The following is an 18,246-nucleotide window of genomic DNA, read 5'->3' on the forward strand; positions in this document are numbered from 1 at the left end:
GGCGTCCTCCCTACACATTCTTCCCGTCTGGTCTCTCGGCAGAGGACAGCGGTCGTCTCTTCCGTCCCATTCTTTATTTACTTAAGGAAACTCATTAATGGGGGTTTAACTTCTGTTCTTACAAACATATTGCTATAAAATCGATGCAGTCTAAGGCAATATGTTCTTTTCTGTATCTTCTCTCAACGTCGTCGTTCGGCTGTTACAGAGATGTAAATGCAGATAAGTGTGTTTTGTTAGGGGGAATGTCATAAATGCTAGAGCGAGGCTGAGATGAGGCGAAGGGCAGATGCAATAATATCCCATAAACTACATAAAGAATCCCTTTATCCAAGGCTGTCACTAGCAAGCCCACCATAGGGAGAAAAGGCAAATATTCAATAAAAACAAGTGTTCAGATATGAGTTAAAAATCGAGTGTGTCTGATGTGCCAGGCACACAGCAGGAAGTGTCACAAACAAGAGCTCCAGAATTTTATGTGTCCCAGATGTTGGCTGCCCTGCTCAGAGTGAGACTGGGAAGCTGGCATCCGTACCACATGGCAAAGGGATCCAGAGTTCCTGCTTCCCGGCCAGCCAGGCTGCACGTGACTCACTCGGCGAGGCCTTCTCAGTTGCAGAGTATCAGATTTTGGCTATCAGCCTTTGGGGAGTGGGGGCAGAGTAAGAGAGAGAGCACACGCGTGCACACACAACCCTGGGGAGACTGCAGACCCAAGCACGGGGGGAAGCGGTCGATCCAAGAATCACAGTGTTCAACCAGAGCACAGTAGACGGCAAAACACATACTGGGGACGGGTTTCATAGTTGTCAGACTAATGTCAGACGGCATTCGTCGATTGGCCTTCTCTTCTCTACCAGTTTTCTTTGTAATAAATTAGACTGTTGATGAAGGGTAAAAGCAAACGTGCGTGTTTTTCTTTGTCTCTCTGAGTAAGTGAAAAAGAAAATACTGTTGAAATACTGGAAAGAACAGTCTCCTGTGAGTGTCATTGTCGGACCTACAGTAGCAGCCTGGCAGGCTGTACGTAAAGATGAAGCTACTGTCAGCAGCTAGGTGTAGGCACTGTTACAAAACGTTTTGAGGCTCTGGGAGGTACACTCCTCTTCCTACCACTATAGCTCCAGTGGCAGAAAGCATCTTCTTTCGTTGGCTGAGACCTTAAGACTGCCGTGCTAATTCTTTCATCCGAGACACCTACAGTCTCGCCTTTTCCACTCTCCTTTGTTTGGCAGAGTGTTAGGTGGCTGATTGTGTTTGTGCGCTTTCAGAGATGAAATACTTCACTGTAGAACTGCTAATTCAGTTCTGTTCTCGGAGACCAACAGTACGGGGTTTGAAGGGATGATCATTCTGATAATGGCGTGGTCAAGTGCAGGGGCTGCGGGGTCCGACAGCCACCACTGGTTGTGGCTTCACTCCTCTGAGCCTGTTTTCTCATTTGAGTTGTTGTGCGGATGACAGGGGAGAGGGCATCCAGTGCGCAGCCTGGTGTACGGTGAGTTCTGCGTGATATTGAGCTGTCCCTGTTATTTCCACTGGAGGAAAGGGGGCCCAGGATAGTTAAGTGTCTTACTTGAGGTCATGGCAGTAAGTGTCAAAGGACTTGAATTCAGTTTACAAGATTTCCTTATACTCCTCTTCCTAATGGTTTAACCCAAGAGGGCACATAGCAGAGATGATATGTAGATGATCTAGAGCCACGTTGCCATACCTTAACAGACAAAAGAGGCCCTTGGAGAACTTGGTAAAAATGCAGATTCTTCCTCCAGGATCTCATTCATCAGGTAGGGAGTGGAGCCAGGAATCTGCATTTTCAGCAAAAGCCTCGTACAATTCTAACTCGGCACCCTTCTCTGCCCCGCTGCTGTACAGATATGTAAATGAAGGGGAACAATGCACAAAGGGGGGTGTCAGAACCCGACTCTTCTGCTCGGGCACTTACCCAAGGACGGGAGGACATCCTTCTGTGCCGCAGGGGCCTGACTCAGTGACTGAACACCCTCCGGTGGCTTTTCTTGCTTTGTCCATCATGGGCTGCCCTTTTGCACCATCCTGGCTGAGGTCTCCCGGCCCAGTCCTACTGCAAGGCTAGCTCAGTGTTCACCATGTAACCCGCGTTTATTTATGGCCTCTTTAAACACTACTGACGAAAAGATAAAAATCAAGCTTTCTTTGGGAATGGTGGTCTAATTCTCCCTGGCATGTAGGACTTGAACTTTTCCTCATGCATCACAAATCCATGAAAAGGGGTGCAAGGGCCCCTCAGCCCTTCCATAGCCTCTGATATTCTGCAGCAGTTGCTGTCTATTCTGCTAGTGCCCAGAGGGGTCAGAAACCGGGCAGTGCGTGAGGATAGCTTGTTTGGGTTAGGACACGGGGCCAAGGGGGGGATGGAGAAGGTCCTAGGGAAAATAGACATTAATTTTTACTAAAAGGTTGAATATCTCTGCTTATAGAAAAAATATCTCTGCTTATAGCACTGATATTTTTAAATTAGAGGGTGCTAGAAACACTGTTTGCCCTTACTCTTTTCCAAAGAAAACAACCAAATGGATAAGTAGAATGCTGTGCGAGGAAGTATGTTCGGTCAGTAGGTCCTGATGGGTATGGGCTGCTCCCCCGGTGAGCCAGGGATCAGGGCTCACGGAATTCCCTGTTCTGGGAAACTTGCTTGAGGCAAGAAGTTGATGCTTTGAGCTCCTCATTCAGATTACCCGGAAGCTAGATTTGATCGAGTTTTAGGGCAGCTTTGAGAAATTAGCCTGTTCCAAAAAGGAGTTTGAGGCTTTGTTTTGTTTTGTTCTCTTCAAGGCTCAAAAATATGATCCTATCTCCTTCATATACTGTGACACCAAAGGTCAGGCACAAGGCTGCTTGGACCTGCGATGGATGTCACATCCACAGAACTACAAAGGGTTTGGGATCTTCCTTTTCTCTTTGCCACTCAAATCTTAAAAGCATGAACCAAGGTCACATTCCCTGGAGCAAATAAGAGCCTGCATTGGGAGTCAGAGATGGTTTTTAATTTCTCAGTACTGAGAGTAATGAGGTTGTCCAATTACTTTAAATCTTACAAATCTAAGAGTGTAGGTGAGCTTAGATTAATCAGATAACAAACTAGTAGATGTCACAAGAGTGTATTTTACTTACTGTTTTTAGAAATCACTGTGTTTAGGCAAGTCTGAGGTAGTGTTTGAATTGTCAGCTTAGATCTTAAATTAATGGTTTTTTAATGCTCAGAAGAGTTTAGATGCAGAATCTTTAAAATATATACAAGTAACATACAATGATCTCATTAATGCCTCTGGTAATCACCAGTTTTGAGCATGCTGTTATTTCCCTCGCTGCACTGGATTTATCTGGTGGAAATACAATGTTCAGATGGTTTTAATTGAAAAGCTGGGGGGGCGGTTTGTTTGTTTTTTTGGTCTTAGGAGCCATCCTTTCCCTATACCCCTCTCCAAAAATCAGCAAATAACATTTGATAGATGTAGGAAGATGTACCTATGAGATTCTGTAATTCTACAGATATTTATTAAGCAACATCTGTGTTCCAGACACAATTCTAGGCATTAAAGATACATTAAAGTACTTGAATCCAGGCTCTTGCTTTCATGAATAGAGCTTGCTTTTTGGTGGGTAGGGAGTGATACAAAACAAGTTAATAAGAACATTTGGTTAATAAAAGTCCCTGATAGATATGAAACAGTCTGCTTTAGATTGGGTTGTGATAGCAGGTCTTAACGAGGTGGCATTCTAGCTAAGACCTAGATGGCAAGACAGGGCAAGCCTTGTGAGGATCTAGGGAAGGAGGGTTAGGCCAGGGGCATAACCGGCGGGCTCATCCTTGAAGTCAGGACCATCGGTAAGTTCCTGGTGCCCAGGTGATAGGGTGGTAGGGCGTCGCAGATGAGCTTGGAGAGAGGGGCTCAGTTATGGAGCATCTCAGCCCATTGTAAAGTACCGGAGAAGCATTGTAGGACTTTATTCAGAGGCATGATTTGTTCTAATTTGCATTAAAAAAATGAACCTAGTTGCTTTATGGAAAATGGATTATTGGGGTGGGAGGGAAGAATAGAATTGGAATGTTCATTAAGGAGGCTGTTGGTAACAGTTGTGGAAATGGAGAGACACAGGTAGATTTGAGGTCTGTTTAGAGAGAACGTCAATAGTACTTGCCAGTGGACTGGGTGTGGTGAAGGAGGGACGGGGACGACGTGATCAGCTGGGTGAACGGTAGAGTCGCTTACTGAGATGTAGGGATTCTGAGAGGAGTAGGTTTGGGTGTAGCTGGTGGGGACAGGTTTACAACAATTCGATTTCAAGGACTCTACACTTGAAATGCCTGTGAGGCAGGAGCACGGAGGTGTCAGATTGGAAGCTCCACGCACTCAGTTTGAACAGAAAAGTCAAATCTGGAGGTAAAAATTGGGGAGTCATGGATTTAGTTGAAAGAGATGGAGATTACTTAATAAGAAAGTGGAGAGAGAGGGAGGGGGGAGAGAGAGGGAGAGAAAGGCAAGCTGGGATCAAGCCCCAGGGTGATAGGATGTCTGGAGGGCAAATGTGGAGGGAGACCCTGAGAGGCTACAGTGAGGCTGGTGGGAGACCTGGGGCGGGTGGGGCCGTGATGCCTTGCGAAAGGAGGTGTTAAAGGAGGCCACAGCCGGCTGTGGTGACGCTGCCGGGAGAAGGAATGAAGAGAGATTATTGGATGAATCGTACAGGGTGCTCTTGGATTTTTTCAGTGAACATGCAACTTTGAAAATCAGAGAGTCCTGACTTTAATACTCTCGACATAGTACAAAAGCAAGGTATCTGTAATAATGGTGATTAAATAAAAGAACGGATAAGTGCAAGTTCAGTGCAGACTTTGAGATCTTTTAAATTATTATTTTTGTTTTGACTTGGGAGAATTAAATAATATTTATTTAGACTCCTTTATTTAAGGAGTAAGTCTGTACTGAGGAGTCTCAGAACCCTGCTGGGCACCCTCATGAGGAACAGAAACTTCACTGTGTGTATTACCAAGTCCTTGGTGGCTGGAAGACAAGGACGGAGACAGGTACCACAGCCGGCTCCCGAGAATCAGCATTCGTGGCTAACTGCAGTGGTTTGATCCACTGGGAATTCTTTCCCCTCCCAGCCCAGGAACCCCCCTTATTACACATTTCCTTACCTGGCTTCGATTGTTTACAGGGCTCATCAATGTCCCTCTCGAGGTCCAACAGTCGTGAGCACTTGGGGAGTGGGAGTGAATCTGACAACTGGAGAGACCGAAATGGAATAGGATCCACGAGTCATGGTGAATTTGCCACTTCTATTGGCAGCCCCAAGCGCAAACAAAACAAATCAAGTGAGCTTTGACTTTTAATCATACGTTTAGATGTAATCAGCTTGAAATTTGTTTATTTGGTTAAGGGTGATGTACACATATAAAGTCTGGACTCCATGCCTTCAAGTGTCTGTTGTAGCTCACCTGCCACCTCCTCTGTGAAGCCTCCCTTATTTTTCCCGGTGGAGCAGACCAGGTCGTTTCCTGTTTTCACCCCATTTTGTATATGCTCTTACTGTAGCACTTGTCATGCTGAAGTGTAATTACACACTTACATTATTGTGTCTCCCTGTAGAATTTGAGCTCTATAGCCAGGGACCATATTTATTCATTTCGTAAACAGTAAGTCCCCACATACTGGACACTCTGTTCAGCTGTGCCTTATTTGCTATTTCTCCCCAAATATCTAACAGTGTTTGACACCTAGTAGGTGCTCAGTAAATGCTTGTTGAATGAACATATGAGTGAGTGAGTCATGGGCACACAAACATTCAGAAAATGCTTTCTCTCATCAGGAAAAGACAGGGACATAAAGAGATTGAGCAGAATGTGATCACGTTTGCATGCTGGGCAATAGAAGAAAGTACCCAGTGGGTAGCGACTCAAGGTGAAAAGCAGCATTTGATATTTTACATTGACAAGATGTAACTGATTGACATAAATATAAAAAGAAGTGTGAAGCCTAAGGTTCTGGCTTTAAACATTACATGGTTAAGACTCAGCATGAGTCCAGTGCTTTTGTCTGTAACAGAACCCACACTTTTGGGCTGTGTAAAAAAGGTAAACAGACAAGAATTGACAATAGTTATCACAATAAATGCTTTTCTTCAGGGTTTTGGACAAATCTGGAATCCTGAAATGTGCAGCTGGGAGTATTTGAAGACTCTGTAAAGAAAAGTAATCTAACTGAGCATAGTAGACACTCACTCAGTAAGTCAGTGGTTACCATCGATTAAGTTGGCCCTATGTCAAGAGTCTCAGATTGGAAAAGACCAGTGCGGTGTCAGCCAAGTCTAAATAAGAAAGCATGGTCCACTCTTTCTTTCCCAAGGGCACTTTTCGCTATACTCTGAGCACTTCCTGTCAGCTTGGGCTGGACCCTCCATCACTGACAGGAGGACAGAGCTGAGGGGTGGGCTGCTGGCAGGTGCAGGTCTGGGGAGAAAACGATCTCAGTTTTGTGCCTCTCCTTTCCCATCTTTCTTTCCTTTCACTTAATGCTGGATAATTAAAATTGACTGTAAGTTTAGCTGCACTAAAGTTTAGGATTAGGGTTAAAATACAGGGATTCACTAATAAAAAAGAATCATTAAAGAATCACAGTTATTTTGCTTTTGTCAGATGTTTTAAGAAAGTAGGGGGTTTAAAAGAGAATACAGAATCTATTAGTAGTTAAAATGAAATGTAAAGAAAGTTATGTACTTTAATCAATATCACTAAGAATATTTTTGCACATTTTTTACAAATTTTATTTATGTATTTGCTTACACTATATGCAAAATATTATTTAATCATGTAATCTATATAAAGACATTTTAATGCATTATTTTACATTTTTTTGTACTAAGTCTTTAAAATGTGTGCATTTCATTTATAGGACATTTTAATTGCTAATAGTCACAGATGGCCAATGGCTATTACACTAAACAGCACAATGGTAAATAATTTTTTGACACCCTTGTCAACGTTACCAATGGCTGGGTTTTACCCGGACATCCTTTCTTATACCAGTTGTTCCAGTGTTAATTTTTAATAATTTACACTTTTACTCTCAAAAAAGTAAGTTTATCATTTGGACAATGAGTTGTACGGTCAGCCTGCCACACTGCCAAGCCCTGTGGTTCCTCCCACGTGCTCACCACATTCTGCTCTGCCTCCCCCTTGACCCTGGACCCTCCTCAGTCTTTTTTTTTAATGACATTGGGGCCTTACCTTCCATTGGTGGAGTGGTCCAGGGCTGAAGGCCTTCGGGACTTGGTCCTGGAACCTTGCCTCCACACGTTGTCTCCACAAGAGATAAAACATCTATTTTTAATGGAAAGAGAACCCTAATCAAGAAATTCCTTCCACTTGTGATATATAAAGGATCTCTCAATAGGGAGTTGAAACTGAAGGAAGTAAATAGTGGCACCTGAAACAGTGCCGAGTGCAGTTCTTAGACTTGGTGACTGCAGTGATCCCAGAGGGGATTGGATGCATCTGCTGGGCTAGGGGAGTGTCCTCCTTCCCTCCTCATCCTCCCCCTGGGAATCCGTTGTGAAGCTGCAGCTTTGGTGTAAGAGGATCGAATTCCCACAGGGACAAGAAGGGTCAGTGGTTGGGTGGGGGTGTAGGACTGGCTGCACAGCTCTGCCGGAATCTCCGAAGCAGAGCTTTGAAGGGTGTTTAAGTATTTGGTGCTTGGCATGGCTCACTAGTAGTCCGCAACACAGCTGTGGAGGCCACTGTGCCTGAGAGCCGTAGACAGTGTGGAGAAATCTTTGCAAATCGGTTGCAGAGCCAGGGCCAAGCTTGGCATTGCTGTCTTAGAATTTTTCTCAGGAGACAGATTTATTTCTGTCATAAATTAAATCTGGGAACTCCAGCATCATTCTTATCTCACTTCATGGTATTCTTAATTTTGGAAGCGCTCTTATTTGTGAGCCTACAGCCCAGTTGTGTTTTTATAGGGAAGGAGATTTATATGGTGCACTATCATAGAATTCCTTTGACCCCAAGTGAGCACAGGTGTGGAGACAGAGAGCCATCCAGCCATGCAGATGGAGCCTGGACTTACAGTAACTTCCATACCTTTATTGTTTCTAAAGGACCTTCCTCCCAATTCCTTTTAATTCATACGCAATCAGTTACAAAGAGCAAATGTTTCTGAATGCTCCAGTTGAAAATAATTAATGATTATTAACTGCCGTGGCACTGTTGCTAAATTGCTGTCTCCCAAGTGTAACCTTTTAAATGGCAAGAGTCACTCAGAAAGCAATAGCCAGCATTTCCTTAGTAAAAAGCCAATGTTTCATCCAGTAAAGGGTTGCTCTATTTCTGCAGCTACTGTTCTGTTCATCCCAACAATGAAGTTGAGATATTTGAGTGATTAAAACTTTTAATTAAACCTTGTTCTCTGCGGGCATTTGCACTTCAAGACTGTCTCTCGTTTGCCCTTCAGCGGAACACTATCTCAGCAGCAGCAATTACATGGACTGCATTTCCTCGCTAACAGGAAGCAATGGCTGCAACCTAAACAGCTCTTTCAAAGGCTCTGACCTTCCTGAGCTCTTCAGCAAACTGGGTCTGGGCAAATACACCGACGTCTTCCAGCAACAAGAGGTCAGTCACTCTTTCTTTATTTTTCCTGGGTTTGTTTGGGTTGCGTGTATGACGACTTCTAGAATGAAATCACTCATTGACCTATGACTGCTTTCACTGAGCATTTTTCAAGTCTCATAGCCTGCTTTTGCTGCTAGGAAAAACATGATCTCATTTCCTATTTATTTAGTGCAACTGGTAAATACAAGATAGCAGAAATATAGGAAATAGAGTTGACAAAAACACACCTTCAGCAGTTTTAGCTAAAAGACCTATTCATAGGAACTTTTTTAAAAATATGTTTTATTGATTGTTATTACAGTTGTCCCATTTTCCCCCCTTTATTCCCCTGTGCCGTGCATCGCCCCCCCCCCCCACCTTAGTTCATGTCCATGATCAGACATATAAGTTTTCTGGCTTCCCCATTTCCAATACCGTTCTTAACCTCCCCCTGTCTATTTTGTACCTACCATTTATGCTCCTTATTCTCTGTACCTTTTCCCCCATTGTCTCCCCTCCCCTTCCCTGCTGATAACCCTCCATGTGATCTCCATTTCTGATTCTGTTCCTATTTTAGCTGTTTGCTTAGTTTGTTTTTGTTTTTGTTTTTTAGGTTCAGTTGTTGATAGTTGTGAGTTTGTTATTTTACTGTTCATATTTTTGATTATCTTCTTTTTCTCAGATAAGTTCCTTTAACATTTCATATAATAAAGGCTTGGTGATGATGAACTCCTTTAACTTTACCTTATCTGGGAAGCTCTTTAGCTACCCTTCCATTCTAAATGATAGTAGCTTTGCTGGATGGAGTAATCTTGGATGTAGGTCCTTGCCTTTCAAGATTTTGAATACTTCTTTCCAGCCTCCTCTTGCCTGCAAGGTTTCTTTTGAGAAATCAGCTGACAGTCTTATGGGAACTCCTTTGTAGGTAACTCTCTCCTTTCCTCATGGTGCTTTTAAGATTCTCTCCTTCTCTTTAATCTTGGGTAATGTAATTATGATGTGCCTTGGTGTGTGCTTCCTTGGGTCCAACTTCTTTGGGACTCTCACAGTTTCCTGGATTTCCTTGAAGTCCATTTCCTTTGCCAGATTGGGGAAGTTCTCCTTCATTATGTTTTCAAGTAAGTTTTAATTTCTTGTTCTTTCTCTTCTCCTTCTGGCACCCATATGATTCGGATGTTGGAATGTTTAAAGCTGTCCAGGAGGTTCCTAAGCCTCTCCTATTTTTGAATTCTTGTTTCTTCGTTCTCTTCTGGTTGAATGTGTATTTCTTCCTTCTTGTCCAAATCGTTGATTTGAGTCCCAGTTTCCTTCCCTTCACTGTTGGTTGCCTGTACATTTTCCTTTATTTCACTTTGCATTGCCTTCACTTCTTCCTCTTATTTTGTGACCATACTCAACCATTTCTGTGAGCATCCTGATTACCAGTGTTTTGAACTCTGTATCTGATAGGCTGGCTATCTCTTCATTGCTTAGTTCTATTTTTGGAGCTTTGTTCTGTTCTTTTATTTAGGCCATATTTTTTGCCTCGGTGCACCTGTTACATAGTAAGGGGTGGAGCCTTAGGGATTTGCCAGACGGGGCAACCCACATCGCTGCATTGTGGCCCTGTCTGTGGGGGAGGGGTCAGAGAGGGAGCAGTGCCGCTTGCTCAGCTCTCTGGCAGCTTTCAGTCACTTCCCCCACTACCCACAAGCAAATTGGGCCCTTCTGGTGTTGATTCCTGGACGGGTGGGTTTGTGTACATTCTAGGACCCTGTGGGTCTCTCCAGCAGATTCTCCTGTGAGTCTGGGAGTTTCTCCTGCCTCCACAACCTCCACAAGTTTTTACTGCCAGAGGTTTTGAGGCTTCATTGCCCTGTTCTGGAACCCTGGGTCTCACTGTCTCTCTTGCTCCCAGTTGTTCCTCCTGGTTTATCCCCATGCAAGTGTGGGATCGCTGGGTCTGCCAGCCGCCACCTCACCTGCCTGGTCCTCTAGCCACCGCCTTGCCTCACATCCTCTCTGCTGCAGCTGCCTATCTCCGCCCCTCCTATCAGTCTGAATGAATGTTTCTTCTTTAATTCCCTGGTTGTGGGACTTCCATATGGTTTGATCTTCTGGCAGTTCTGGTTGTTTTTTGTTTTTAAATTGGTTGTTGTCCTTCTCTTGGTTGGGTGAAGGGGCAAAGTATATGTACCTACACCTCCATCTTGGCCAGAAGTCCGCTGTTCACAGGAACTTTTGATTCATAGCTCTATTAAGGTCAGCTACAAGTCTGTATTTGATATGATTTCACTGTTATATTTATAGCACTTACAAGTAAATAACAGTATCTGAAATAAATGCGTGGTTGTTTTTGACCCCATCCTCGTCATGTTACTGATGTTTGAATATAAAACTAAATCACAGTATCAGAAATAAATGTGTGGTTATTTTGACCCTATCCTAGTTTTGTAACTGAAGTCTGTTCTCACAGAATATAATGTATTCTTTATACATGTTAATTTATTAATTAATGTACTGTTTGGGTTTTGCCCAAACTGAGACAGAACTAAAATGGCTCTGAACCGTTGTTACAGGTGAGACGAGACCTCGGTTCTTGTCTTCTTGAGGGAAAGACTGCAGTCAAGAGACAAGGTGCAGTGAAGCAAGAATGTATTGGCCACAGCACAAGCACACTCGGGACAGTGAAACAAGGGATGGCTTAGCACAGAACAAACAGCAGGGGCTCCAGGCTGGGCTGCTTGCCTGGGCCTGGGGCTGAAATGTGACTGCAGCCTGGATGTTATCTCTAGGGAGGGAAGGTCAGAGGGTCCAAGCTGCATGACCAGCAATATGCTAGGGAGGAAAGGTTACCCTGGGGGCGAGGTCCTTGCTTCCCAGTTTTGCTTCCCCTTGCTAGGCACCCAGGGCTTTCCACCTGGCGACCTTCTGTACCTGGCTCATTGTCCTTGCTCTCTCCTCATGACTTGTTTGCAACAGTTCCTGCCATGGGTTTTGGTCTAACTGACCAGCCATGGCCATTATGCACTGGCATAAAGGAAAGAGCTTGATTCTTTCCTGGTGGTCGTTTTACCAGGGCACAGCTAACCCAATGCAACAGAAAGTTAGAATAGCTCTCTATATAAATATCTATTTGATCTAGGTTTGGCTTTATTTTATCTTAGAGAATATCTAACTAAGCTATGCATTAATGAATGAAGAATCTAGAATTTTTGTTAGGTACTTTGTATCATAAACTTAAGGTATTGCCGTAGGCCCAATAATTTCACTTTGATTGCTGAACTTTTTTTCTTTCTTTATACCACAGAAAAAGGTATTATGTGTATATTGGATCTTAGGGTATTTTGTTTTCCCTACATCTAAATCAGTGTTAATTTAATTAAGGATTTTGTAAGTTGAATAACATTTTCATCTTCAACACATCAAGGAATTGCAGTATTTAGTCTTTTACTTAGTTTTGCTGGTTAGATGAGGGTAGCTGATTGAGAAGTTCAAGGGCAGAGTATTTTAACTTGTCCAGAAACAGCAGGTCTCCATGTAAGTGATTAGATATTATTCAGTAATATTCTGGGTTTATTTATTTATTTCCTATTTGAAGAAGCATAGAAATAAATTTACTATAGGTACTTCTCACCAGTTATTTCCAAAAGAAAGAAAATGTAATACAAAGCCAGGGAGGCTTCATCTAACATTAACTGGAGCGGGGTCAGCGGACTACAGCCTGCAGACCTTCTACCTGATTTTGGAAACATAATCTTACTGGAACACAGCTACTCATTTACATATTGTCTATGGTTGCTTTCGAGCTAAAACAGCAGAGTTGAGTAGCAGCAACAGAGACAATGTGGCCCACAAAGCCTAAAATATTTACCGTGTGGTCCTTTTAGAGGAGTTTGGGTATGCCTAAAATAGAGCCTCCATTAAATAGAATTTTTAAAAACATCGCTTTAAACCTATGGTAAATTATAACTATGGTAAATGATAAAAAGGTTTTACGAGATCTGGATGTAACTTCTAAATCAAAACAATTTCAAATAAGTTCTTATAATTGAATGAAAAGTATATTTTACTCTTTTTGGATGTGTTGAAATTTGGTACTGCTTCCTTCATTTAGGGTATTTTCCAATATTCAGATGTGAGTTAATAAGAATCCCCCATCATGTAACCTTATGAGATTTATTTTAAACAGGTTGAAGATTTATTTAGTAACTTTTCCCAGATATGTCTATATACATTATTATTAACCGTTGCTGCCCATTATTTTACCCTCTTGGTGAGCCTGTGGCTTTATATTTACAATCATTTAATACCCACAACGGCCCTGCAAGGTATACCATTGTCAACCTGTGTGCACACAGTATTGTCAGAGTCAGAATCTGAGCCCATGTCTCTCTGGTCTCAGAGCCCATTGCCTTTCTGTACTTCCACACTGTCTTCAAGGGCAGGGTGGGATCCTTGTGCAGCTTCCCTCCACACTTTGTTGCCGGTGCCAAAGAGTACAATTACGCTGTTCCTGGAAACACTCTTGTGTGCCACTTCCTGATGGTCTGCCAGGCTCAGCCAGGGGAGTCATGGGTCCGGTGTAGTCTGGGAGTTCTTCTGTCGTTCTTATGTAGAACACAGTGGAATATATCTGTGGTATTTATTACTCAGCTTCTCTTTATAGAGGCATACTTGACCAATTCAGAATTCAAAACTAAGAAGTATTTTCTCCCTCCTGGATAGATATGTATTCTTCCTTTTATCAGTTCACAAAAACCATGCAATTTGAACTTCCCTTTCTTGTCTTGGCTGCCAGCATGCTCAGACCTGAGTTTTATCTCAGGTGCAGTAAATCATTGGCTTAGATGAAGTCTTCAGCTAGAATAAACGCTTTTATTTCATCACCTTAATTACTTAAGTGTTGTCCCTTAGGTTTGTGACACCACTGTTCTTTTTGGGAAGTAGGCAGAGCATAATTAATAAAGTACATATAAGAACTGAGTTGAACCTACAGTGAAGTAGAAAGTAGGTATTTATGATGTTGGTTAAAGATTACTTTTTCACCCACAGATCGACCTGCAGACATTCCTCACTCTCACAGATCAGGATCTGAAGGAGCTGGGAATTACTACTTTTGGTGCCAGGAGGAAAATGCTGCTCGCAATCTCAGGTGAATATAAATAATACTCATCTTTGAAAGTCTGAATAACCTCTGGCAGCGGTCTCAGCCCTTGGGGCTGGTCCTACCCATTCACCGCTTGCTTACTGCCCTGGCACCTTGGTGCTTATGGCTTCAGAGTGTTTTCCCACGAACGGTGTGACAAATGCTGAGACCATCCCCACTATTTCATCAAGACATGGCCTGAAAACCTTCCGTGACAGTGTCATTCCTTAAACAGCTTTCTTCAGCAAGATCTAACTAAAATTGCCCTTTGCAGAACATGAGGCTGCGGAGCAGTTTTTCTCCTTTTCCCGTGGTTCTGTGCATCAGTGAGCGTTGGGTTAGTGCATGATCATTGTGGATCGGCTATCGTGTTCCCAGTGCACGTGTCCTTGTACACCAGCTCAGGTCATTGCACCAGTGGAGAAAAGGATGTTCCTTGGTATAGCTGGAACTTGGCAGTATTAGTTGCCTTAATGCTTTATTTTTTCCTAAAGTTTTAGTAGAACTAGTGAGTCACAGAAGGGTGTAGGATCCTGAAAGTAGTCACAGAATGAAGGAAAATAATGTCGTCTCCCAGACTGCGTTCTGTGCACATTGGTTTATATTCTGTGTGTTGCAAAGTGCTCTATACATGTTTACGGGGGTTCCTCCTGTTTGAAAGGAATTAACCAGATGATGAGTCAGGAGTTGGCAAATACATAACAGTGTCCCTGCGACAGGTATTTAGAGAAATATGAGGAAGCAATTTGGGGTCAAAAAATGGGGTTACTTTTTGAAGACTTTCTGATGAAGTTCATGAGTGTCGATTATACATACGTGTGCCAGGCTCTCAAAAAGAGAGAGACCCCAAGAGCAGAAGCCAAGTGCCAGGGGCGGTGAGAAAACCACGTGGCTTTTTCAGAACACTGGAGTGGCAGGCTGTGCTTTTCGAGGTTAGCAGTAGCCTCCAGCTGGTGAAAGTCCTTTGCAAACAGTATTCACTAATCAGATCAGCAATTAAAAGTAAACCTCAGTGGTTTTCCGTTTCTTTAAGTAGCAGATTGCATCCCCCACCTGCTTCCCTACAGGAAATCTTATCTAGAAACCTAATGTCTGAAGCAGACAGGCAGAGCAGCTTTTTTTTTTTTTTTTTTTTTTTTTTTTTTTTTTTTAATTTATTTATTGTTATTTAATTACAGTTGTATGCCTTTTCCCCCATCCCTTCACCCCACCCCAGGTGAACCCACTTCCCTCCCCCCTCTCCACCCTCCCCCTTGGATTTGTTCATGTGTCCTTTATAGTAGTTCCTGTAATCCCCTCTACCCACTGTCCCCGCCCCCGCCCCGAAAGAGGGGTAGGAATTCAGCCATTGAGCAGCTGGTTAGGTTCCTCTGTGGATAAATAGGGTTCTGCACACATCAGTTGGCGACGTCTTCCTCCACCCTGTGTACCCAGGCGGCTGTATAATGGAGCTTCAAAGGGCAGGCGCTGTTTCTTCTTCACTCATAAGATCAGCTTGATATAGCGCAAAGGACACTGTTCAAACAAAGAGATTGGGACTTTGCCTCTGCCAGCTCATAAGTCCTTGGCTGAGTTTCCAAACCATGAAGATGGATTGGAATAGATGATCACGTGAGGTTACCTTCTGTGTCTTCGTCTGCCCTTCCACGTGGTACATCATTAGTTTTTACAGGATACGTTATTCAGGGGTCTCCCACGGTTTTTTCTTTTCCACTGTGTATGGCAATAGGATAGTTTTTTAAACTTGTTTACCCTATAACTCAGCCTTAGATGGCTGTTCCTAGAACCAAATTAACTGTACACATGTGCATATTCTTTTGTTAATTTGAAAATATTTATACTCCTTGAAATTTTATCAACTCACATAATCTCCACACCTACATTGTTAAAATAGGCCTTTAGGCCAGCCCGTTTATCCCAGAGAAGCGTATGTTCTGGAACTCCATAATCTTTCACTAGAGGTTCATGGAATGCCAGTGACAGTGTAATGAAAATTAAGTCCTTTCTTTGTGCACCAACCCAATTCCAAACTCCGTAAGGCTTCCAGCAACAAGCAGATACCTCTAAATACTTTCACAGGTTCCAGATGGATGGTTAGGATCTTTACTTGGAACACATTTGTGATGAATTCCGGGTGGGTTTGGAATCCTCTTTTTTAAAAAAAAAAACAAACATTTTCTCCAACCCTCATCTTCATTGTGGTTCTGTGGAGGTTGTGTATTCTATTTCTACAGCCAGCCTCTCTCAATGGGACTCACAGTCCTTGCTTTTCAAGGGAATTAGACTTTGAATAAGATGCCTTCTGAATGTTCTGCCTAGCAAGAAGTATTTGATTATTTTAATGATTTCACCTTACTTTGTTGAGTGCATTTGTTTGAACCAAGGAAATTGTTTTCTCTGCAGGTTTTTTATCAAGAAGCCCTTTATCAAAAAGCTTCTTTTTCCAATTCAGCTCATGAGAAATACACCCATTTATAGTCTCACAGCAGTCCGTTTCCAGACAGGTGCGAGATAGCCGGGCAGACTCGACGTAACGTTTGTCTTGTGGTTACATAGTTTGGTTAGGTACAGATTTTGCTCATACTTCTTAAAATTTTGTAGAGTTTTATTTTTACTTATAATCAGAGTTCTTTCAGTGTAAGGTTTGGTTCTTCTTAAAATTTGGGGCCAGAAGACATTTATTTTAGTGTTATAGGAGGAGATAAGAGTTATCTCTGGTAGAAATGGATCAGAGAAAAAAATGATTTTTTAAAAAAATCCATGTTTTTTGGAATTTAAAAAAATTTCTCCGAGTATTTTAGTCAGTACCTAAATGCACAGGGCCTAAGGGAAAGGAGATTTAGCATCCTGTGGACAGGCTTCCCACCACGGCCTCAGGGAGATCTAACATTTCCTGACCTATTCTTTTAGTTTGTGACTCTGTTCAGATCCGCAACAAGACCCTGAGAGCTGCCAGGATTGTGTGAGCCTTGGAATGTCAAAGAAAAAGGTTGGTATTTCCCAAACTGTCCTTTAGGGCTACTGGAAAGAAGGAAAAATCAGAGGAGGGAGTTTGATTTTTACTTTAAAAAACAGTAACAAAAAGTAAACACTCCTCACTAGGACTTGATCCTTGATCATCTCTCTAGAAGATTTAGCTCTGCCTCACATTCGGAACTATGTAACTTAGCAATTACATGCTTTATGGGATGGCCAGATTCCTTCATAATCATTGTATTCTCTCAAAAATCTAGTGGATAGGACTTTCCAGAATAAACTTTTCAATGTCTATTAAAAACTTCGTCTTCTTCAATGGCCCGATTGTTGTCCTGTGCTCAGTTGGTCATGTCCTGTGTGGTGGGGGAGAACAGTGGTTGGCCTCAGTCATTCCTTTCCTTCTCTGTAGGATGGGAATGCATGTCCTGCTCGGGGGGGGGGGGGGGGGGGTGTTATTCGCCCACGAGAAAATGAAGGCCAGAGAAAGTGTTTTACCTTGAAGGTGATTAAACTTTCCCAGGCTGTGGACTTGAGAGGATTCATTTATTCTCAACTCTCCTACAATATTGCCTTTAATTATATTAAATTCTGTCTTGATTTTTGAATTTTAAGAAAATAAGATACATGTGTTCATCTTTTACTAGGCATGTCGTCGCTACGTGTTTCTGCAGGAACGTGAAAGAACAGCCAATCTTATAAGCATGTCTGCATGTTTTAAGCTACAATTTAATATTTGTTTAAAAATTGGAGAGCTGTGAAGTAAAACACTGCTATCTGGCATCCGTGGAGCTACCAGTTCCCCACATTTGTATTCCTGGTGCTCTGATTGGATCTCTGCAGCCCAGGGCGTGGCCCTTTGCCTCAGGCAGGATTATAGCTTGTACGGACAGCTGACTTGGGCTATTTTTAAAACTCAATTTCTTTATCTACATAATGGAGAATGGTAAAATTATCTACCCCTTAAGGAGCACTTAAATAGAACAAAACACATGTAAAGTGCTTGTCACGTAATAAGCTCTAATAAATCACCATTATTTGTTTCTCTCCTAAGACCTTAATAAATCACCATTATTTGTTGCTCCCCTAAGACCTAAAGGTGAACGAAAGAGATGTCTCCATTCCTGCATTGCCGCTGTGGGGCAGGCATTTTTATTTTGCAAGGCAGTGAGGTGAAATGCTAAGGGTATTGGTCCGTCTGAACTCAGGAGACAGGAGTCACAGCCTTCTGGCCACATGGCTGTCCCTGGCCACCTGTGACTCCCTGCAGCCGGAGACTGTGTTCCCAGTCTCAGCGTTCCTGTGGCAGGCCAAAGCTTGCAGTGCGGCTTCAGAATTCCAAAAGGGACTGTATCTGTGTGTGGGTGAGAAAGTGCCAAGTACTGTGCCAATATAAGGTGCTGCATAACTGGCACCACCCTGCTCAAGAAAAAGAGAGACAACTTTAAGCACATTCATTATATCATAGCTCTGTTTGAAATTGAGTAAGTTTGGAGATACTTGCATT

General features: G+C 42.8%; 1 protein-coding gene across 2 annotated transcripts in view; it reads left to right on the plus strand.

Annotated features, from left to right (window-relative positions):
* The window catches only part of BICC1 (BicC family RNA binding protein 1), a 266,319-nt gene that overhangs the window by 244,433 nt on the left and 3,640 nt on the right, over positions 1 to 18,246 (plus strand). For both annotated transcript variants that reach the window (XM_024561219.3, XM_071221225.1), the window contains exons 18-20: positions 5,203 to 5,359; positions 8,499 to 8,659; positions 13,673 to 13,772. In XM_024561219.3, the coding sequence (XP_024416987.2) occupies positions 5,203 to 5,359; positions 8,499 to 8,659; positions 13,673 to 13,772 (418 nt within the window). The remainder of the gene's footprint in view (positions 1 to 5,202; positions 5,360 to 8,498; positions 8,660 to 13,672; positions 13,773 to 18,246) is intronic.

The sequence above is a fragment of the Desmodus rotundus genome, chromosome 4 (assembly GCF_022682495.2).
Source record: "Desmodus rotundus isolate HL8 chromosome 4, HLdesRot8A.1, whole genome shotgun sequence".
In the NCBI taxonomy this organism is placed as follows: domain Eukaryota; kingdom Metazoa; phylum Chordata; class Mammalia; order Chiroptera; family Phyllostomidae; genus Desmodus; species Desmodus rotundus.